The 24,466-nt window shown below is 42.9% G+C and overlaps 1 protein-coding gene across 1 annotated transcript in view; it reads left to right on the plus strand.

The window, feature by feature from the left end:
- LOC102495495 (ryanodine receptor 3) overlaps nucleotides 1-24,466 on the plus strand; it is a gene marked incomplete at its 3' end in the record, with an annotated part of 299,734 nt that overhangs the window by 135,574 nt on the left and 139,694 nt on the right. The window contains exons 14-19 of the mRNA XM_006156625.1: nucleotides 507-675; nucleotides 2,274-2,409; nucleotides 4,668-4,763; nucleotides 6,462-6,580; nucleotides 13,623-13,756; nucleotides 15,287-15,528. Coding sequence (XP_006156687.1) covers nucleotides 507-675; nucleotides 2,274-2,409; nucleotides 4,668-4,763; nucleotides 6,462-6,580; nucleotides 13,623-13,756; nucleotides 15,287-15,528 — 896 coding nt within the window. The remainder of the gene's footprint in view (nucleotides 1-506; nucleotides 676-2,273; nucleotides 2,410-4,667; nucleotides 4,764-6,461; nucleotides 6,581-13,622; nucleotides 13,757-15,286; nucleotides 15,529-24,466) is intronic.

The following is a 24,466-nucleotide window of genomic DNA, read 5'->3' on the forward strand; positions in this document are numbered from 1 at the left end:
ACACACACACACACACACACACACACACACACACACACACAATGAGAGAGAAAATGAGAAATCCCCTTCAGCAGGGATGGTCACACCACAATCCCTTCTCTTCCAGTCCCCTCACAGGATTTTGTGCATGTACATGTGCCCAGCAGGATTTTCAAGCTACTGGATTCAGGACTCAAACCACAGTTGGCCATGTAGGAGTACAGCATCTTAACCACCATACCATCTGCTGACCCCATCCCAGCAATCTGAACAGGGTAAAATTGCATGAAAGTAAATATGTCAAACAAAGCAAGTTCCCTCTCTTTGTGAAATAGCTTTAAAACTGAATGCGGATATGCTGCTCTGTGCCTCTAGTGGTTGGCAAACTTCACTGTGTAGCTGTTAGTACAGTGATTACTCCAGGAAGCAGTTTGCTGGGACCAGAGTGGGCCAGGGGAAGCCTGTAGATGTATGTCAGGACCTGCTGGAAGCTGGCGCCTGAGCCATGTCAATCTCGTGGTTTCTAGTGGGAATAACCGCACGGCTGCCCCCATCACGCTGCCCATAGAAGAGGTCCTGCAGACCCTACAGGACCTGATTGCCTACTTCCAACCACCAGAGGAGGAGATGAGGCATGAGGACAAACAGAACAAGCTCCGCTCGCTCAAAAATAGACAGAACCTTTTCAAGGAGGAGGTAAGTCCAAAAACATGAAAGGTGGGATTCTCTTTATGTTCAGAGCTAAAATATCCCTGTAACTGCAATTCAGCTTTGTCTCTCTGCACGCACATGCTATGGCAGAGCTGGCACACAAGAACGCGATTGGGAACCTAGAAAATGGGCTATCGGAAGCTGACCTTCCTGGTTACATTAGCAATGGTTAGCATGTTTGAAACAGGTTTTAAAGCTTCAGTGCCACATATCTATCCAAAATCCATTTTCAAGGCATGTCAGCTGTTAGAGTATAGCATTGACTATGACTCCCAGATCTGGGGACATGTCAGTATTGCCCCTTTGAGAAATGCATGTGCTTTGATTCTACCACATCAGGAATGTCTGAGAATCTGATTTGAAAGATACAGTTAATGCTAGTTCTTTTTCTTCTTTCTTTTTTTTTTTTTTCAGAGAGATTTTTGCTGTAGGGCATGTGTGCTCTCCAGAGACAGAGAGAAAGTGAGAAATCACCCAATCACACCCCCCCAAGGGGGATGGCCTATGTTGCAATCCCTTCTCCTCCATTCTCCTCTTGGGATTTTAAGCACTCTCACACCCAGCATGAGCTTCAAGCCACTGCATCTAGGACTTGAACCACAGTCAGCCATGTGGGAATCCAGCACCACACCTGCTACAGCACCTGCTGGCCCCAAGGATGCTAGTTCTTATGATAATATTTGAGCATCCGAGTCACTGAGGGTGATGCCTGGATGTGACCAGAAACGTAAACTGGAGGCGTAAGAGACCCAGGCTCTCATTCTGGCTCCATCTCTTTCTGTGTGTGACCTTAGAGAACTCAGAGGCCTTCTTAGGCCTGGGGCATGATGACCTGGTGCTGACAGATCATGACTGTCCTGCAGCCCCTCATGTCTGGGGATGGACTTGCCCCTTTGGTATTTCCAAAGTCAGTGGTTTGGAGTGTGGAACCGTCGCTGCTCCGTCTTGTGGCTCGCCTGACTATCTCAGAGGCGTCCTACATCATCACAGGGTACCGAGACGACACGTATGGTCTCCCTCCTACTCTTTAAGAACAGCTAGGGATAGCTGCTTTTATTAGGGAGCATAGTGTTGCAAATGAGATGGGAAAGCAGTTGAAAATCCTCTTTCAGTCTCTAAATCCTGCCTTTTTAGGTGGAAGTGGAGGAGAAGCAAGCATCGTTGCTTTGTGTATCTGAATGAAATTTCTTGAACTTATTCGAGACTTAAGAGAAAAAATAGGTACTATATCCAGACCTGTTTCTAGGTGACTCAGAATCACTTCACACTAGACAGCAGACTTTTGGGAGACTCATTCACGCTCCCTCTTCCTCAATATGTCCTTGGATTGAGTTAGACACGTGGGGCAAACTCGTCAGAAGACACTGCTGACTCACTCCCAGAAGGGATGCTATTTAGGTCTCTGAGGCATAAAAATGCATATTTTGGTTTTAGGAGTAAAAAACAATCCAACCAAGTACCATGAGGTCTGTTTGCATATTAGCATTACCAGCTTTAAAAGGTGATTCGGGAGGGGAAAGAGCAAAAGGGATCTTGCTTTCTTAATCAGGGATGCTTACATTTTCCTCAACTCTCTTTCTCAGGGAATGTTGGCCCTTGTGTTAAATTGCATTGATCGGTTAAACATCTACAACAGTGTAGCACATTTTGCAGGGATCGCAAGAGAAGAGAGTGGTATGGCCTGGAAAGAAATTCTGAACCTGCTGTACAAATTGCTGGGTAAGTACACATGCAGCGCCGTCTCCCTGGGATGATTCCCAAGGGCGGTAGATGCCGAATTTCCACACGAGAACCCAGGATTGTCATCTGGCCTCGCTTCTTGGAAGCCTTTTGTTAATCATTTGATTCTAACCCAGCCACGTGTTCTCTTCTCTACTAGCTTATGGTACTTTCCAAACTTAGAGCAAGGCGGCATCAGCTAGTGGAAGCAGATGGCGATCAGCGTTGCCAAAACTACCTGTGAAACCCTTGACAGTCGCTCACGCGCTCGCCTCAGTTCTGTATCTTTAAAATGAGGAAATAAGACGAGGCTGTCCTCACAGCATGCTCCAGTTTTAAACTTCTGCAGTGATACCGCCTGCTCTTTGAGGATAGTTACCCTGTTAAATTCTGTGCCTTTTCCTTTATCCATTTATTAGTCATGATTCCTACTAGACTGGCCTGCCATTCATTTCATGTTGGTGGAAAGGAAAAGACAGGAAGTTACAATAAAATGTTCCAGCACCCAGCCTTTCTTCTCACAGTACTAGTGCCTGCTGTAACAGTTTCCATCCCGTAAGCCTGGGCAGGAGGTGCAGGAGGAGAGTATCAACCTGTGCTAGAAAGTGGCCACCCATAGCTGCCCACATTTCAGGGCTGTGGTCTAGGTGTTTGTCCACTGAGAGGAAGTACATAGAAAGTTCAGCCGACTAGAGGGAAGCAGAGAAATCAGTCTAGACCTGTTCTCCATGTTAAAAATCAGGCTGATTGGATCACCCCTGTACTATGTGACCTTGTAAAGTCTCTTCATACTGTACTGTTTGGTAATGATTTGTCTCAAACATGGCAGTGTTGCTGCAACAGCAATAGCTAACATTTGTTGAGCTCCATTTAACAGTGGAATATCTCTTTTTGATCCTCAGAGCAACACTTTGAGGTATAGCTACTGTTGTTATCCCTATTACTGAAGGAGAAACAACTGCACAGAGATGCTCAGGTCTGAACTTACACACCTAGGGAGTGATGGAGCTATGGCTGAGACCCAGCAGTTTGACTCTAGAGCTTGACCTACCTCCTTTCTGCAGCTGAACTGAAAAGCAGATTAGGCACTCAGACTGAATTCTGTCTTCCACTGAGGAGATACAAAGTAGAGGCCCTAGGGAGGGCCTTTCCTTATCCTAAATTTGCCACTTACCAGCTTCATTAAAGTTCCATTGCCTGCAAACCAAACACACAAAGGACAAGCTACTTGGAGACTAATCAATGTACAGGGACTGATTCCAGATTTGCATCTACTGTTCATGCCCTGTGGAGGGAAGGTTGCTTGGCATGACCAATACAAAATTCTCTCCGCTCTGCAATATTACCTGCTAGTAGTTGTCAAGTGTGAACAGACTTTAGAACCAGCTGAGGGGCTGGTTAAAACTCAGAAGCTGGACCTCATCCCCAGAGATTTGAAATCTGTTCATCTGAGATGAGGACTAGAATTTGCATTAAAATGGATTCCCAGGGGGTGCTGATGGTCCTCATCCAGGGACCACACTTTGAGAGCAACTGCTATATATAGTGACATGCTTTAGTTATCTTATAGGGTTTTTTAAACAGAATTATTTCACTCATCATTATCATCACTTTTTAATTTGCTATAAGGTATCAGAAACAGAGAGAGAGAGGGAAAGTGAGAAACTAAGCTGCCAGGTTCAGGATGTGAACCACAGTCAGCCATGGGGAAGTCAGGTGCTCTAAGAATGCCTTCTGCTGGCCCCATTTTATAATTATTTATTGTTATGTTTTATTAATTTAGCCAGGCTTCCTGGCTGTATTCATTGGGATACTTTTCTTCAACAATGAATAGCACATCTCCAGCTAGATATAAGAAACGGTGCATGAAGTTAAACTAAGTCAGTAACCAGGCAGATATTAAATTCTTGCTTATCACCATGTAAAATCATTTTATTAATGTATGTATTTATTGTCTCTCTCCATGACATGAAAAGGCAAGGAATCTTCCCCTTCTGCCCCATTGCTCTGTTCTCAGCCACTGGACAGGTGCTCAGTAGCAGATCTTCTGGAAATATTTGTTGAGGGAGTGAGTGAATGCTAGATTGTTTACTCTTCTAAATATAGGAAGCAGAATTGTATCAAAGGGCCAGGAAGAGTAAGATTGTCTTTCAGTCCCTCTTGGTTGCTAAGCAGATGAAGAATTCAACAGCTTTCTGAGTTCTTATGCTCATCAGTATGCTTTTAACCTCCATAACCAGATGTTTCCTTGTTCCCAGCGGCTCTAATTCGTGGAAACAGAAACAACTGCGCTCAATTTTCCAATAACCTTGATTGGCTAATCAGTAAATTGGACAGACTAGAATCTTCCTCAGGTAATAATTGACAAGAATGTATATCTGAAAAAGGTAACTTTTTTTTTTTAATTTTCTGTCTGAAAAAATAAAGTTGGCTCTTTTGTACTGGATTATAATAAATCCTCAACCAATTACTTTAAGAGAACGTCTTAAAGCTTCTTGGAACTCAAACAACTCCATTTAACAACTTGGATCAGACTGACAAGCCTTCTTTTTTGGATAACTTTCTGCTTTGTGCCTTCGGCTTCACCTTGCCCCTCCCCCAACCTCCAGCCCAGAGATCCTGGTCTCTTGACCGCAGCAGGTACTCCTGCCCTCTGGGTTTCTGAACTCTTTCTCAATATTGTTCGGCTTTGGTTAGAGATAGTACTGAAGGACGTCTGTGGAATAAGAGGAAATTATGCTCTTCAGCCACTCCCTTGAATCCCCACGTGTATCTGTAGCCCTTCTTGATGACTCACAGAGGTTTTGAACCAAAAGTGCTGTCATCGTGGGTGACACCGTTTTCTTCTCCAGAAAGGCTTCCTGCCATGTCCCTGCCCATGAACACGACAGATGTTGGCCCATCCTCTGAGAAGCCAAAAGGTTTTAATGTTTTTCTCACATTCTAGAAGCAGTCAGTGCTTGAACATATCAGCCAATAGAAGGTCCCCCTAAGGGCCATCTTCCTAACCTTCCTTTTCTTCAGTGCTTCCTCTCATGGTCTGGATTACACAACAGAAATTCATGAATACCTTGAGGAAAAAGAGCATCAAAAGGATTTTTCTTTCTCAAAGTTGATTCATTTATTTCTTCTGAGACACACATGCACACACACACATACACACACACACACACACACACACACACACAATAGGGTCTTTGCATCATAATCCAGCCCCAGTCTCAGCTAGCCAGATCATAGGCACACATGTGTATGCCCACACATGGCTCAGAGAGGTTCAGGACATGAACCCAGGACCTTTCATTTGCAGACCGAGTTGTATTACCACTGTACCTCTACCTGGCCCAAGAGGAATTTCCTTAAAAAAACCATGAAGATATTGGCCAGCTACTTTACTTAGATATTCATCATGGTGTTTCCCTCATATGCCAGGCTTCAGGGGCACCAGTTAGCTCTTCTTATGTCTTTCCTTTGCTTAATACAGAAAACCAGCCAGTATGCTATGAAAAGGAAGCAGAGCCAAAGAGTCTTGATTTAATGAGTTATGGTTTGGTACACCAATGCATCTGAAATTAAAATAACTTCTGGAAATTAAAATAACTTCTGGAGTGGTTCCTAGATGAATTCCTATTGGGAGACACTCACAATATTTTCTGAATTACTCGAATAGCCTTTTGAATTTATAGTAAACTAGACATGTGCTTTTATATCTATTTTTAAATGAAGTGTTGTTTGCTGTGATCAGCTTAAGAATGATATTTGATAGCTTCTTCTGTATATTTTGACATCCAAAGTTCACGTTTTCATCTAGAAAGAGGGAAATGGAGTAGTGCTGAATTAATATCACCTCTAAATTATAGACTGGTTGACCTCCAGGGGCTCTTGTGGTCTCCTAGAAATGACTGCATCTTCTTGCTGGAAATATTTAATAGATTCAAAGAACTGATGATATTCTGTCCTCTCAGGGCAGTCTTTTCATGCTCAGTGTTCTAAATTATGGTCAGTTCTGCAAGCAATTTAATGTCCAAGTGATTTTTGTGGCATCCATGTAGGTATCCTGGAAGTTTTGCACTGTATCTTGATTGAAAGCCCAGAAGCCTTAAATCTCATAGCAGAAGGCCACATCAAGTCCATCATCTCCCTGTTGGATAAACATGGGCGGAATCACAAGGTGGGTATGGGTAGAGCCGAACAGCAATTGCCTCACCTACTTTTTTCCCTCTCCAGCACTTCATAACCACTTTGTGCTGCCAAGAATGTGTTGGCCAGTTTCCTCCTTGACTTTCGTTTTTAAAACCTGAGGAAACTGGTGAAAGACCTTCCTTGCCTACAAGCACACTCCAAACCAGACAGCTACACTGCATCTTGGATGCTTTCCCTGGGTTTCCACCAGCTTCCCAAGCCTTGTTTGTCATCACTATCCTTCAACACATAGCTCACAGTAGGGCACCTAGCTAGGCTCTGTACAAGGCCAGTTTCCCAAGACTGATTCCCATCCTAGGGTCTAGGAACTCAGTAGTGAAAGAGCTAATACCAATCCGTTCAAAGAAGAGATGCGTAAATCAGCTTAAAAGTAGTATAGAAAGCCTTGGCAGCATGGCTTGTTCCGAAACAAAATTAGATTTATGAGTCAAACCAATGAAAGCAAATGAACCTCTGCATGAGCAAGCAAGAGGACTGAAGCTCTGGCTCCACCCTTTGATACAAAATAGCCATGTGTCTTCAACCTCAGTTGTTTTGTCAGTAAAATGGAGACAGTCGAGACAATTAGACCAGCAGTTGGCGTAATGGCTATGTTGCTGGACTTCCGTGTAGACGACCACGGTTTGAGTCCCGGACCCGGTGGCTTAAACTCATGCCAGGCACATGTGCATGTGCACCCACGATCCCAAGGAGAATGGAGGAGAACGGATTGCAGAGTGGCCATTCCCCCAGAGGGGTAATTTCTCGCTTCTGTCTCTCCATTTCTATAAATGATCTGTGAGAGAAATCTATTAAAAGGTGAATTTTATCCTGACCCTTCACTCTCTGTACCCCATGTAGGGCTACTGTACTAACTAATTAGTGGACAGACAAGCTATTTGAAGGCTGAAGGGGCGTATTTCAAGAGGAGAAGGCATGAAAGGGCATGCTGAACAGCAGCTATGCCTTTTCAGAGTGGAGAGACCTTGTCTTGGTCACTGGTCCCCTCTGTTCATCATTTGGAGGGAGGCTGGCAGATGAGACGTGTCTCAGTGAGTCTAGGAGAATGAGCCCCTGCAACATTGACTACGTGCGGTGCATTTTCCCTAGGAAGAGGAAAGTCATGGTCCTTGGTTTGTGTGGAGTGTTTAGGCAGAGAATAGAAAAAATTAATGCGAGGTCTAGAATTGCTTTCACTAATGAGATAAATCAAGAGCAGTCATAAGGCTCCAGTTTTCGTGAAGCTTCTCTGTGTCCCAACCTGTTTCTTCCTGCCTACAGAGTGTAATTAGCATAATTGATAAGCACCCAAGTAACCCACAATGGGAACTGTGATCTTCATGCACATGTCAGAGAAGCTCTTTGCCAGGAAAAATGCTCTCGTTTCATTGCCCCAGAGGCTTCTTTCTGATGGTACCACATAATGCACTGCGTGAATAACTAGCTTTGCTATGGCTACACTGAGCCAGAAGCTACAATGCATCGAATGGTTGTCATTTGATGGCAAATTGATTACTATTGTGCCCTTTCCACAGCTGAGAAAAGCGAGACCTAGTCAGCAGAAATATTTCTAGACACCAATACCCGATCTGAGATAACTGCACAAGTATACAAGCAAAGTCATCTTTAAAGTTCTAGAGCCAAGGCACAGTCTGAAAAATCTGGCATATTGTAAAAGTTGAGACAGTGTGATCTTGGTATGTAAGCATCTCCTCAAGGATGTCCCTTTTTATTTTTTATTTTTTGATAGATTTTGGGCGAAGGCTGGTTTTCCATTAATTCAGATCCTCTCTTAGAGACTGGCTAAATTTCATTTTCAAAGAAAAAGTCAGGCTCAAATGATCTCTGCCTGTGGTAGTTCCCAAAGAGCATGCAGAATGTAGGATAGGCTTGCGACGAGATACTTTATCTTTGCTTGGAAACTGCCAAGGTAAGTTTCTCCTGTCCAGGTTGCTCTATTTTCTCTAGTCCTAGGTAGGTTTTCAGGAATCTCTGACCCTTTCACTTAGATTTCCATGAAGATGGTGACTCAAAAGATACAGGAGTCTTCTAACAGCACAATGAAATTAATACTGATCATAACATTTATAATGCTCTTAACACGTGCCAGGTACTGCCCTCCATGTTCACATGCACCTTTCTCAGTAGTCGTTACAACCCTCTGAAGTAGCACAATTATTATTTCTACTTGATATAGATAGAGAAAAGGCCAGGATATGGGTCTTCAGATGTTAATTTTCCAGAAGCCAAATGGCTCAGTAATGACAGAAAAGGACTAGTCTGAACATATTCTTTGGAGTCGGTATGTTCTGGGAGGATATGTTTAATTTCATGGGGGTTTTTTGTTTGTTTGTTGTTTGTTTGTTTGTTTTTTGCTAGGTGGTATATGCATTTCTAGGAGAGAGATGGGGGGGATGATAAAGCACCCCAGGGGAGTGTGGGATAATCTCTTAAGCACTCAACTATATAGAACCCAGCTGCCTTAACCACAGGCCACCAGCTGGCCTACGTGACTTTTATTTTTATAATTATCTGAATACACAACTCTTGGCAGTAGAAAAGTCACAATTAGAAGATATTTTCAAATGATAAATTAGTGATTCTGGGACTAGAACTTTATAGTTTGAGTTCATGAAGGTAGTCTTTAGCGCCATGACATTTTCTCTTAAAAGGGGTTTGTGCCATTTGTGAGCTTGAAAAGTCCTCTCTGTGGAATGCCACCTCTAATCCCGTGCTTAGAATCGAGGCTATATAATGGTAGTAATTATCTACCTCTACTTCCTCTGTATGGTATTTTAATTATTAGCTCTGTTCCTTCCACGGAAAGCATTGGCATTCATTAAAGCATAATCAATTTTGTGGTTAAGAAGTTATAGAGAAAAAAGCACAGTCTTAGGAATGAGGACAGTAGGCTGTCTCAGGGCCCTATCACTATTTCCCAGATGCCTTTTGACCTCTCACTTCATTGTTATGGCTCTCAGTACCTCCTCCTTTCCAACTTTTCCAGGATCATTCAAAATTCTTATTTGGTAAAAAAAAAAAAAAAAAAAAAAGTACAACAACAACAAAAAACTATTGGGTCATCAGAAAAGTCATGATGTATTTTTCTATACAAAAATATGTAGCTAGTGGTTAAGACAGCTATATTCCACATGACTGGCTCTGCAGTCAAGTCTTGGACCCAGCAGCTTAAAAAACATGCCAGGCATGTATGTGTGTGAGCCCAAAATCCTGAAAGGAAAATGGAGAAGGGAATTCACTGTGGCCTTTCCCATGGGAGATACTTTCTCACTTTCCCTAACTCTCCGTAGCACATGTGCATGCCCTATAACATGATTTTAAATTAAAGTAAATGATAAATAAATTCTTATCTGTCCTTCAAACTGATTGTAAGTTCCTTCATGGTAGAGACCATGTTTGTCATTGTAATCATGCCAAATTCATGTGTTATACATGGCAAATATCAGTGCATATTTTTTAAGGGTGGTTTAATAAATGAGTAAAAGGAGTGAGTGAGTAGATTCCGAATGCACTCCTGTCTCACCTTGAGTTCATGGAAGCCTGCGTGTATGTACAGCCCATCTCATCCCACATATGCCTATCACTACACAGTAGCATGCTTTTATCGTTTGTTAAATATCATTGTTGAAGATTATAGCAATGACCCCATAACTTTTCCATGGAGTAAAAACTCTATTAATACAACAAAATATGTCCTTTCTACTTGCCTTCCCCAAGCTACCTTACTTCAAATCTACTCAAGGTTGTCACAGATAATTTTTTAAAAAAATTATCTTCTTTGTTTCACAAAAATTTGGAACCACTTGTGAGACAAATATATCATAAAATAGTATCATTGATTCCAGAAAGTATAAACCAGAATCAAAAGTTTAGCCTGGGCTGGGGATGGAATGGATAGAGCACAAGAAGGCAAAAAGTTTGTACCCAATTGTTATGACAGCTCTGTAAAATCAGTTCTTCATGTCCAGGTAGTCAAGGCTAAGTCCTTCCTTACTCACAACCACTACATCCTCATCCACAGAGAGATCAAAATCTCTCCCTCTGAGATTGCAAAGCACTCGTTTTTCAAATATAGGACTTCATTTAAAAATCAGAGAACAATTAATAGGTAACATTTCTAAAGTTTGTTTATTTCCTCTGTGAGTGAGAGAGACAGCATCTCTAACAGGCTCTAGATGCCACTACCCACCCCAGCCTTCAGTCAGCCTGGATGATGGACACGTGCATGCCTGGCATACCTGGGGAGCTCTTCGAACATGAACCTGGAAACTTCCCACAGGGTTCTGCCTTGCAGAATGTCATGTTTTACTGCTGCACCACCATATGGCCCCCTAGCACTATTTTTTTTTTTTCTTTTGGTAAGTCTGCTTTCACAGATAAAAGCTAGTGGCAAAATACAGTAGCCAAAAAATATTTCCACATATATATATATATATGTATTTCTTATTTTTAAAGCAGAATCCCCACCTAAGTTTGTGTCTGGGATAGAAATGGCTAGAAATAAAAGCAAAATGAGAGGCCCTTGAATGAGATGTGTCACCAGTGAAAACAATTACAACCAGGAGTAAATAAACTGTACAAAATGGACCATTGATTAGGGAAGCTTAACTCCTATGACAAACAACTCTCTCTTCTCAGTGGACCAGCACAGTCTGGCTCAGGGCTCACACTTAGAGTAAGGGGATCCTTGAGCTGTGGAATCTCTACATCCAACTCGAGAGCGAGACAGTAAAAGGGAACAAAAATGTGTGCACATAGGACTGTATGGGAGGTTTTTAGGGTCCAGACCTAAAAGTGTATATTGTCTACCCATTTTCCCCTTAGCCAGAACTCAGTCACATGACCCTTTACAACCGCAAGGGAAGCTGGGAAATGTAGCTTCTTTGTGCACTCAGGAGGAAAAGGAAATGGAATCTGGTGAACACCTAACAGTACCTGCCTGGCCTGCCAGGCATTCCAGAATTTGCTGAGATGCTTCTTCTCTGTCAGAAAGTGCAGAGGACCTCTGGGCAGAGTGCCTGTGTGGCCCCCATGGTGGATTGGGCCTGTCTACATTCCCTTCATTTAAAAGAGCTGACTTAAACTTTTTTTAGGAAAAGGAAGTTGCTTTTCCTAAAACTGCATTTCCTGGTTTTATCCAAAGGAACACTTCCTAAAAGGAAGGCTGAGCCATGTCAACTGTGATCCTTTATGGCATCGTGTATTTATAGCTGAGCCACTGCTGTAGGAGACTGTGCTTTTTACAGAGCCTTTTTTTTTTTCTCTTTGCTGTTCCTGTTGTGAGTGGATTAAGCTCTGCTTTCCCTTTGGCTGTGACAGCAAGGCTCCTGCAGCCATCACTCCAAGGCAAAAAATGATGCAAATATGTGATAGGCAGATGAGAAGTACTTAATTTCCTAGCCGTTTATGACTCTTTTCTCAGAGTGAGAAATCATCATCCAGATTTCAGGTCTCCACTGTTGATATCTTTTTGTTTCCTTTTTTTTTGAAGAGGTTTTTGCTATAGGGCGTGTGCGCTCGCCAGACAGACAGAGAGAGACAGAGACAGAAAGCGAGAAATCACCCCCCAGGGGGGATGGCCACGCCGCAATCCCTTCTCCTCCATTCTCCTCTTGGGATCTTGGGCACGCACGCACACACGCCCAGCGTGAGTTTTAAGCCACCGGGTTCGGGATGCGAACTGCAGTCGACTATGTGGGAGTCCAGCGACAAAGCCATTACACTAACTGCTGGTCCCCCACTGTTGATATCTTTTACAGAGTGGTAATGGTAAGATTCCCTTATAAAACTGCCTTTGGGATTCTATTCTGCTTGTCCCATAAACATGCTTTGTATTTATCTGGAACAAAAATTGACATTTAGGGAGTCAGGTAGAAAATTGGTTTGTGAGAATTATGGGTACAGATGCCATCAACAACCTGCAGCCATCCAACCCCGCTAAGCATGGAGTCTTCTGTGGCCACCTTGAAAGGCTGAAATGCAGCTGCACACCTCCCTGTTGGTGCAGCCTGCCACATTGCCACTATTATTTATGGGCTGCCGTTGGCACATTCCTCCCTGCAGAGTGGGTATGGGGCAGCGCTGGCCCAGCACCACTTCTGTGCCTTACAGGAGCACAAGATCTGAATGAAAGAAGATGTAGTGCAATGGAGCAGTACACAGGCAAAAGGCTAACTTGTGAAAGGAGGGAAGGGACTGATCCCACTGCCCAGGCAGCTGCAAACAGGTGCAGAAGCAGCTTAGTGACTGGCCTGTTAAGACTCATTGGCCACCTGGGCCCGTGTGGGCTTGTTCTCTTTCTAGAAGAAGAATAAGTGAAATATTTTGAATATTTCTAGGAATTAAGGGTATCTTAATGAATGAATGTTGATGGTTTTTATAATCAGGATCCTGCCCTCCCATTGCTTCTACCCACCCACACAAAGGTTCCTGAGCCTGCTGTGCACAAGGGCCTTAGCGAAATAGGTTCTAAGTGCTTCTTCATTAAAGAGCCATATTAGTGCTTACTAATCCTTAGTGCAGAGGACCTTCAGAACTGTGTGGGAGCATGAATCTTCTGTTTGAGGCCAATAGAAGGCCATTTATCCCTGTCTCCTGCATTTGATCTGAGAGAGAGTAGGGCTGGATTTTGTGCCTTAGCTGCCATACCACACCCTGTCCTGGCCTGGCTAGGATGTTAACCTAGACAGTGTGGCTTAAGAGCTCAGACTTGCTCAGATGACAGCAACCACCACAGGTTGCATGCTGAGTTTGGAAGAAAGGAGCACAAGGTTAAGATGAGGGGTTAGGAGGAAACTCAGCCTCATTTTCTAAAGACACAGCATTATCCTCTGGGGCATTATCCTCTTCTATCCAGTAAGAGAGAGAAGCTCCTTAGCTTTGAGCTGGCTCTCCACCATAGTCTAGCTCCCACCCCTCACTACTCCTGTTGCTATCACATGTCAAGGGTTTGGTCCTGTCCACTACGTTCTCCTGGTGGTGCTAAGTTTGGTGGGTATGTCCTGCTACAGGTTCTGGATGTTCTGTGCTCCCTCTGTCTCTGTAATGGGGTCGCAGTGAGAGCCAACCAAAATCTGATCTGTGACAATTTGCTGCCCCGGAGAAACCTACTTCTGCAGACCCGACTGATTAACGATGTGACGAGGTAAGGCCACCATCATCATTCTAGATGTCAGGCATGATTCTGCCCACCTTGTCTCCAGACAGAAAAGATAGGAAATCCAAAGTTGCATGCCCATAGTTTCCATGGTGATACACTGGAGACAAGAACAGGCAAATGTGCACTTTTGATAACTGGGGCCTTGTAATCTACCCCTCTCAGCAGAGGAGCTCAAACTTTCCCTAAAAGTGTCTGAGGATAGAGTACTGGACTACTTGAGAGCTGAAGAATTTGGATTTAAGAGGTCTACCGTGTTTTAATTTTAAACATTAGCACAGGTTATAACTTGGTTATAATGTATTCATATCTGTCTTAATAAAATGGGTGTTTTGAGTTGATACTGTGGGGTTTTTTTGGTATGCTCTGACACATGGTCGTTTACCTGTGTTGTCTGTGGGGGCCAGGATGAAGAGCATAGGCTCATTCAAGACCCCTAGCCTCACATGTGGCTGCAGTGAGTCATTTGACCTCACTGGACATGGACTGAACAGGTCTACATTTCTTCAGTTGCTGCTTTTTCATTTTCCTTTAAATTTCCATAGGGCACATATACTTGCCAGAGATAGACAGAGAGAAAGAGAAAGCACCTCTCAGTGGAGCTTGGTCATGCCACAATCTTTTCTCTTTCATTTCTCCATCCTTCTAGAATTTGGAGCATGTACATGCTCCAGTGGTTTGTTTGGTTTGGTTTGGTTTTTTTGAGTTTTTTTTTTTTTTCAAGCTGTCAAACCCTGGTCAGCCATGTGAAATCTGACTCCCTTAATCATTAGGCTTTGCACCCAGCCCTTTAGGCACTTTATACCTAAGTCTACACCCTAGTCTACAATGGCGAGAAAAGAACCTCCTCTTTAAGGTATAGAGCATCCATTCACAGACTTTCTTTTTGTTGTTGTTGTTGTTGCTAACCTGGTTTTTCTTTGCACACCCAAAACTTTAGTCTCAGCCCAGGAATAGTGCATCTCTAAGAGTATGATTCCAGATTTAAAAACTGATTTGTGCTATGCTTTTAACCACTTTCCTGGACACATTAAAACCGCTTTCCCTTAACAAGCTTGCCTAATAATGACTTCGTAATGCTTTTAAGAAGCCGTGGTTATTAATAATGCTTAGGTAACAAAGCTGCTATTATGAAAATGAGGGTGTTTAAACCAATTTACCAGAATATGGAACTTGAGCAAGTAATTCCTTTCCTTTGCAGAAAGATCCAAAAATTTGTAATCATTCTGTATATCATTTTCAGCATCACTGCCCATGGTTGCCTTGAATGGAGTATTTAGAGAAATGTCCTTTATATTTTATGGTGGAATTAATGTTCTTCTGACACCTTCCACTAAGAACTTGATCAAGTGTTAAAAGCTCTAAGGTTTTCCTACTTTTTCACAATATAAAAAAAGCATATAATTGCTCTTGATCTAGGTTTAATTGGGCCAGTGCCACTAATGGAATTAAACCATTCCGTTGCTTTCTCCATTCTTAAGAGTCTGTGGATACTGCTTATTCCATGTTTCATTTCAGTATCCGGCCAAACATCTTCCTGGGAGTCGCTGAGGGTTCGGCCCAGTACAAGAAGTGGTACTTTGAGCTGATTATCGACCATGTGGACCCCTTCCTCACAGCAGAGCCCACACATCTGCGGGTGGGCTGGGCCTCTTCCTCAGGCTATGCCCCATACCCAGGAGGTGGAGAAGGCTGGGGAGGCAATGGTGTTGGCGATGACCTGTACTCCTATGGCTTTGATGGACTTCACCTTTGGTCGGGTGAGTACTTTGCCAAAATGTTGGCCCATAATCTCTCCCTGGAAATGATTGATGCTCAAACTATTCAAGCTGAAGTTGTCGTTTTCAATTGAAATGACACGGATGGAAGAGTCTCCACTAATTAGATGGTTAGGTGTGAAGAGCATTAGAGTTAAATGAGACTGGGGACCAGCAGTTAGCGTAATGGCTATGTTGCTGGACTCCCATGTAATCGACCGCGGTTCGTGTCCAGGACCCAGTGGCTTAAAACTCATGCCAGGCATGTGTGCGTGCATGCCCAAGATCCCGAGAGGAGAATGGAGGAGAAGGGATTGCAGCGTGGCCATCCCCCCTGGGGGGTGATTTCTCGTTTTCTGTGTCTCTGTCTCTCTCTGTCTGGTGAGCCCATGTGCCCTATAGCAAAAACCTCTCAAGTAAATGAGACTCGTTTAACCCACGCCTCTGATACTCCCTAGCTACAGCCCTCATACAGATCACTTAGCTTTTCTCATGGTCAGTACCTGTGTCTGTGTGATCCTTATGTAAATGTATCAGGACTGTTATGAGCAGACGGGAAGGAAGAGTCAGCATTCATTTACTGGGCATCTTTCACACAAGGATTCCTTAAGGAAGAAATTATTAACTTATATTACAGATGTGGAAACTGAGGCACAAAAATACTAGTGTAGTTTATTCTAAATCACACTGGAAAGGATCCAGATCTGATCACAAGTCTATAATCTTGTCAAAACAGCCTGCTGCTTCATGACATAATTTATAAAATTCTAGATCCATAGTCCACAAATAGGTGCTAAACTCTTAGAAGGATTCAAGGCTTCCTTTTTTTTATTTTTATTTTTTAGATTTTTGCTATAGGGTGTGTGCACTCACTGGAGAGAGAGAAACAGAGACAAGGAAAAATCACTTCTCCTGGGATATGGGCACGCTGTAGTCCCCTTGTCCTCCATTCTTCCCTCAGGATCTTGGGTATGCACACACATGCACCTGGCCTGAGTTTTAAGCCACCAGATCTGGGACTTGAACTGCGGTCAACTACGAGGGAGTCCAGAGACATAACCATTATACCACCTGCTGGTCCCAAGGCTTCCTTTTTTTAAGATAAAATATTGTTACTTCCCCAAGTATGTCTATGGCCTTTTCAGGTAGAAGACTGTGTTGGCTTCTGCCTGGGTGAAAAATTCAAGACTGACTCCCATGCTTTCAGTCAGAACAAGAGCACTCCCTCTCATGTCTGTGGTCTAAAGCATATCTTTTCTGTATCTTTTGCAAAACTGCATTTGGAAACGATTTTACTCATAGAAATACCTAGGTCAGCATTGTGCTACATGCCTCTTACAAAAGGAACATGACACACATTCCTCCTTAAATCTAGTAGGATCAAAAAGTTCGTCTATACCAGATGAACTTATACAATTTCTTTTGTTACTGGGAATTGTTTGTTAGGAAACTCATGATGTATTTTTCTGTTATTCTATGCAAAAATGTGTCACGACTTTCCCGACAACCTAACATATAATCCATTACATGTTCCTTTCCCCCTTAGCTTTTAGGCTAAAACCTAATTGTCTGATGTCAACAATTAAGTCAGCTCAAGTCCTGAAGGCATGCTTCTTGTAGTTGGACTTTATTTTCAAATGGTCAATATGGATTTTTGATATTGCTATTATTTTTTGTACCATTTTATGTTCAGTTAAAACATTTACAAACTTTTAGAAATGCTGTAAAAATCATTTATTTGATTGATTATTTGGATCATTTGGGGGAAGAATGAAAAAGTTTCTGTGTTTTGTGGGCCCCAGGGGGCAATGTGGTACAGACCAGAGCAATGCAAGGTGGTGTGATGATGGGTAAGTGAGGGAGAAGGGTGATGGGAGTGAATGCCATCCTCCCAGCCTAACCTTCCCTAACTCTTCATGGAAAGTGGATCTGTCCTTGTTGGTTCTCATAGTTTTATCATAAAGCCACTGGGTCTGTGACTATATAGTAGTAGCCTTTGGCTTAGATTATCATCAGATGCCATAAGGCTCTAGGAAAGTTGTATCTGGGAAAGTGATTTTAGAAGAAAGAATCGTTATGCTCATGCATGTTTGCAGCTCCTGGAATTGGTTGGGGATAAGTCTGTGAGGCAATGAATGGCACTGACTTGTGAAAGTCATTTGCACACTGTCTGCCGATGGCTGCTCATCTCCCAGTATCTCATCACTGTAAACCAGGAGTGTTCTTTGGAAACCACACTACCCCTAAAGAAGATCCTGCATCAAGACTGTTTAAGGAATACAAAACACTCCTAGACCCTTGGATGTAGCCAAATGGACCCTTGTTTCCAAAAGAAATGAATCATTCTCAAAGGAAAAAAGTTACCTAGTCTTTTCTAGACCTCACCACACTGCATGAGGCACTTACCCAAACCCTGTACCCCTGGGAGGACGTTTGAAGAATTAATGCATCAGTGAGTCAGGAGTCAAAGGATCGATTTACTGTGCATCCATAAAAGGCTGCATTTCAGGATTTGAACATCCTTTCTCATTGTGTATTGTTCATTTAAGGAGTACCCTATCCTCACTCTCATCCCTCCTGTGCTGTCTTCTCCAACGGCAAGGAAGGTGGGTGCCCTAGGCCCACATCATTCATCACTAGCAATGGCTCTTGTGATTGGAGAAGGGAGAAAGAGCTGGTGACTCAGCTTTAAAAGGCTAATTGTGGCTCTCTGAAGGCTACCCACACTTTGTAATATAATGTCATGTAGGCACATTCAAGGGACTTCAGCCCTCAGTGTCCAATGTCTGATGAGATGAGGAGAAACCAGTGTCCACAAGATTTACACTTTTCATTTTCAATGAAACCCAAAGCTTTCTTGGGTTGGAGCATCATTTTGACTTCTCCACCAGAACACAGAGAACATATATCTGACAAAAGGCACTGCAGGTAAATGTGTCAGTGTGTGCTCCAGCTGAAGAATTGAGGTTTTTGTTAATGACTCCCTCCAGGATCGTCATGGATTTCAGACTATGTGATGAAAGGGCAACTGTTGCTGAAGAAATGAAATGGAAGCAACATTTCAGCTGACTACAGGAGAAAATGCAGGGGGAATAGGAAGAGAATTAGAAACTAGTCATGACAATTTTTCTCCTTTTCCTTCAGACTTAAATGCTCAGATTTATTAACTTTAAAATATCTGTGTGCATAGATTAAGCCACTGCCTTGAACTGGTCTTTAACATATTAAGGTACAGTGGATGGAGGACAGCAGGTGGTGTGGTGGATAAGGCGCTAAACTCCTCCCACATGGTTGACCATAGTTCAAGTCTGGACCTGGCAGCTTGCTTTTTCACTTTCTCTCCCTCTCCCTCTTCCTCTTCCTCTCCCTCTCCCTTCCCCTCCCCCCTACCTCTTCCTCTCCCTCTCTCTCTCTGATGAGTGCACATGGCCTATAGAAAATTTAAAAATAAGAATTACTTTTTTAAATCCTTAAAAAAAATTAAAAGTGCAATGGGTGTTGCAGGACTTAGAAGTGCTCTTAAAACTTTATCAGTGGAAAGAGTCAGGAAAAAGCAGTGTAGCTTTGGAGTTATGCCTGGATTTGGATCTTAGCTCCTCCATTTACTAGTTTTTTGACATTGGGCAAATCACTCAACATCTCAGAGACTCAGATTTCTCAGATAAAATGAAGATAATACTGGGTCATTGCTGGGACTGGCAGGTAGCATGATGGTTAAGGGCGGTGGATTCCCACATAGCTGACCATGGTTTGAGACCCAGACCAGGTTGCTTTCTCACTCTCCCTCCTTCCCTCTCCCACTCTCTCTGGCACTTGCTTGTTCACACTCTCTCTTGCTCTGTCTCTCTCTGGTCAATTATTTTTTTAAAAGTAAATCAATCTTAATAAAACAATTCTTTTTGGGACCAGCAGTTAGCGTAATGGCTATGTCACTGGACTCCCGTGTAGTTGACCGCGGTCCGAGTCCTGGACCCTGTGGTTTAAACTCACGCCGGGTGCATGTGCATGGGTACCCAAGATCCCAAGGAGAATGGAGGAGAAGGGATTGCGGCATGACCATCCCCCCGGGGGATGATTTCTCGCTTTCTGTCTCTCTGTCTGTCTCTGTCTGTCTGGCGAGCGCACGTGCCCTATAGCAAAAACCTCACCAAAAAAAAGAAAAAGAATTCTTTTTTTAAAAATTAGGTTGTTGGGGGGCCAGCAGGTGGCATGGAAGTTAGCGGCACGGGACTCCCACATGGCTGACCACGGTTCGAGTCCCAGATCTGGCAGCTTGCTTTCTCACCTTCTATCTCTCTCTATCAAACTGTCCCTCTCTGATCAAATATTAAAAAATAACAAATCAATAAAGTTAAATAAAATAATTCTTAAAAAAAATTAGGTTGTTGGAAGTCATGACATGTTTTTCTATGCAAAAATGCATTATGATTTTTCCAATGACCCAATATGAGGTTCTTATGCAATCCTGATGAGATAAGAAATATAGTCTCTGGCATACACTAGATAAACAGTAAGTATGATTTTACTTCTCCCATTGTCTATGAAGTCCACTGTAGTCATAATGACCAAACCTCTGGAATCCTGGGCCAACTGAGCACTGTTCTGTTTGTTTAGAGAGAGATTTTTGCTATAAGATGTGTGCACTCACTGGAAAGACAGAGGCAGAAAGCAAGAAATCACACCCCCAGGGAGGACGGCCACACTGCAATCCGTTCTCCTCCATTCTCCTCTCAGGATTTTGGGCACATATGCACATGCTCCCAGCATGAGTTTCAAGCCACCAGGCCTGGGACTTGAACCACAGTTGACTACGTGGTAGTCCAGCATCTTAACCACTATGCCACCTGTTTTGTTTTGTTTTCCTTTGGAAAGAATGCTCTCTCTTTGTGGTGGCAGCACTCTCTCTCTTCTGATATGGCCTCTGTGTGGTCTTGAGGACCATGGTTGGTAGTGAATTCAGCTCAGAGCAGCCTGCAGTGAGCTACTGACTAGGAAGCAATTTTATTCAAGAAAATCACACTTCTCCTTCCCTTTTAGCCTCATTTTTCTCCCTGTAGAATTGAAATAAGTAGAGAAGTTAACCTTCCCAAGAGATGGGTGATGCAGAAGTGAATGAATGGAGTAAAATTGCATTCCCTAATTTATTTAAGCTGATGACTCATCAGAATAACTTAGCTCTTTGGTCAAATTGGCAGGGGAGGACTTCACCTGTGTCCCTACCAAGATGTGTCCCAGGGTACTGGTTCGTCTGGCAAAACAGAGCCCCACATGATTCAGGCATTTCCAAACCTAGCGCTAGGTGAAGATCTGAGGAGTAGCTATAGAATAGCCACACGGTTGTGTCTTTGGATCCTTTGTTCCAAATGCCTAGATATTTGTGTTTATTGCAGTCCCAAGCTCTGCAATGCCTGGGCCTATGGAAATGCTGAGCATCACTGTTTCTAGTTGCCTGCATTACTCATCCAAAGACTAAACCCTGCAGTAATATATCCTTGGGTTAATTTGCAGATGTGCAGCATCTGATGAAGTGGCCGTTTCCTTTATCTTAAAATGCCAGGTTTAGAATGGCTTCTTCAAGCTTCCTGAACCCCTCAGATGGTGTTGAGCCTCTAAATTGGGGGACATTTTTCTTCTGCAGTCTGAAAGAGGCATTGAGACTCCTTGGCTTCTCTCAGTATGTGGTCTCTAAAATTACTCAGAGTTCCCGATATCTTAGAAAGCTGAAAGTCGAAGCTCCTCATACAAACTCCCTGAAAGAAGTGTGCTTTTATCATTCTGAAGCATCACATTTCTATAACTTATTCTAAAGGAACCAAATACATTAAAATATTTGAAAATATATTTTTTTGTTTTGTTTTTGTTTTGTTTTTTTTTTGGGAGAGATTTTCACTGTAGGGCACGTGCGCTCGCCAGACAGACAGAGAGAGACATAGAGACAGAAAGCGAGAAATCACCCCCCAGGGGGGATGGTCACACCGCAATCCCTTCTCCTCCATTCTCCTCTCGGGATCTTGGGCACGCACGCACACGCGCCCGGCGTGAGTTTTAAGCAACCGGGTCCGGGACACGAACCGCAGTTGACTACGTGGGAATCCAGCGACATAGCCATTACGCTAACTGCTGGTTCCTGAAAATATGTATTTTTGAACACTATCTTTCAATAAGGGGAACAGATTTTAAGTCATTTTTGGACTCAGCCCTCAATGCTACTATTTTCCATATTGGTTTTGTTTTTTGTTTTTTGGTTTTTTTCCCCGCAGTATTTAAAAAGGTATGATAGTCTTACAGTGTTCTGGCAAGCTTTTTCCTACTAACCTAGTACTTAAGTTTTCTGAAGTTAAAAAGAAACAAGAAACAATAGTAATAGAATTCGCTGTTACAGGGTGTCCGTCACTCTTCTGATGGAATAATTCATTGAAAACTTACTGTAGCCCCCTTAGGTAGACATTATTATTCCCAGCTGACAGATCAGGAAACTTGAGTCTGCAAAGATAAGTCACTTGCCCAAGGTTGTATACTTAGTAAGTGAGAGAGTCAGGACTCAAGCCCAGGCAGTCTGGCTCTAGAAAGTCTGTTTAACTGCTACGTTACTCTGACTTTTAAGTGGTAGACAGGCTGTCAGTTATGTGCTTCATCAAAACCATAGGAATAATAATGATACTCTAATACTAAACTTCCTCTTGAGTGGCATATATGACATCAGTCATTTGTTTCATCAAAATCATAGGACTAATGATGCTACCTTACAAATAGTTCTCTTTGGGACCAACAGATAGCATAATGGTTTCATCACTGGTCTCTCTGTATGTCAACCATGGTTCAAGTCCCAGATCTGGTGACTTAAAACCTGTGCAGGCGTGTGTGGTGCATGCCCAAAATCCTAAGAGGAGAATGGAGGAAAAGGGATTGTGGCATGCCTATCCACCCCTGCCTGGGGCGGCTAGGGCGGGGGTGGGGGGAGTGTTCCCTTTCTGTCTCTCCTATGAGCACAAGCACCCTATAACAAAAATTTCTCTTAAAAAAGAAAAGTTCTCTTTACAGTATCACTGTGGGCTTCATGATGCCCATTTTACACAAGTAAAATCAACCTAGTGAAAATCACAAACCCAGGTTCACATTGCAGGTAAAGAGTTAGGATTTAGGGACTGGTAGGTGGTGTAGTGGTTCAGGGTGTTGGACTTCCACATGGTGCAGCATCTGATGAAGTGGCCGTTTCCTTTATCTTAAAATGCCAGGTTTAGAATGGCTTTTTCAAGCTTCCTGAACCCCTCAGATGGTGTTGAGCCTCTAAATTGGGGGACATTTTTCTTCTGCAGTCTGAAAGAGGCATTGAGACTCCTTGGCTTCTCTCAGTATGTGGTCTCTAAAATTACTCAGAGTTCCCGATATCTTAGAAAGCTGAAAGTCGAAGCTCCTCATACAAACTCCCTGAAAGAAGTGTGCTTTTATCATTCTGAAGCATCACATTTCTATAACTTATTCTAAAGGAACCAAATACATTAAAATATTTGAAAATATATTTTTTTGTTTTGTTTTTGTTTTGTTTTTTTTTTTGGGAGAGATTTTCACTGTAGGGCACGTGCGCTCGCCAGACAGACAGAGAGAGACATAGAGACAGAAAGCGAGAAATCACCCCCCAGGGGGGATGGTCACACCGCAATCCCTTCTCCTCCATTCTCCTCTCGGGATCTTGGGCACGCACGCACACGCGCCCAGCGTGAGTTTTAAGCAACCGGGTCCGGGACACGAACCGCAGTTGACTACGTGGGAATCCAGCGACATAGCCATTACGCTAACTGCTGGTTCCTGAAAATATGTATTTTTGAACACTATCTTTCAATAAGGGGAACAGATTTTAAGTCATTTTTGGACTCAGCCCTCAATGCTACTATTTTCCATATTGGTTTTGTTTTTTGTTTTTTGGTTTTTTTCCCCGCAGTATTTAAAAAGGTATGATAGTCTTACAGTGTTCTGGCAAGCTTTTTCCTACTAACCTAGTACTTAAGTTTTCTGAAGTTAAAAAGAAACAAGAAACAATAGTAATAGAATTCGCTGTTACAGGGTGTCCGTCACTCTTCTGATGGAATAATTCATTGAAAACTTACTGTAGCCCCCTTAGGTAGACATTATTATTCCCAGCTGACAGATCAGGAAACTTGAGTCTGCAAAGATAAGTCACTTGCCCAAGGTTGTATACTTAGTAAGTGAGAGAGTCAGGACTCAAGCCCAGGCAGTCTGGCTCTAGAAAGTCTGTTTAACTGCTACGTTACTCTGACTTTTAAGTGGTAGACAGGCTGTCAGTTATGTGCTTCATCAAAACCATAGGAATAATAATGATACTCTAATACTAAACTTCCTCTTGAGTGGCATATATGACATCAGTCATTTGTTTCATCAAAATCATAGGACTAATGATGCTACCTTACAAATAGTTCTCTTTGGGACCAACAGATAGCATAATGGTTTCATCACTGGTCTCTCTGTATGTCAACCATGGTTCAAGTCCCAGATCTGGTGACTTAAAACCTGTGCAGGCGTGTGTGGTGCATGCCCAAAATCCTAAGAGGAGAATGGAGGAAAAGGGATTGTGGCATGCCTATCCACCCCTGCCTGGGGCGGCTAGGGCGGGGGTGGGGGGAGTGTTCCCTTTCTGTCTCTCCTATGAGCACAAGCACCCTATAACAAAAATTTCTCTTAAAAAAGAAAAGTTCTCTTTACAGTATCACTGTGGGCTTCATGATGCCCATTTTACACAAGTAAAATCAACCTAGTGAAAATCACAAACCCAGGTTCACATTGCAGGTAAAGAGTTAGGATTTAGGGACTGGTAGGTGGTGTAGTGGTTCAGGGTGTTGGACTTCCACATGACTGACCACAGTTCAAGTCCTGGACCTGGTGGCTTGCTTTCTCACTCTCTCTTTCTCTATATGATCAAATTGAA

The sequence above is a fragment of the Tupaia chinensis genome, unplaced genomic scaffold (genome assembly GCF_000334495.1).
Source record: "Tupaia chinensis unplaced genomic scaffold, TupChi_1.0 Scaffold000510_1, whole genome shotgun sequence".
In the NCBI taxonomy this organism is placed as follows: Eukaryota; Metazoa; Chordata; class Mammalia; order Scandentia; family Tupaiidae; genus Tupaia; species Tupaia belangeri.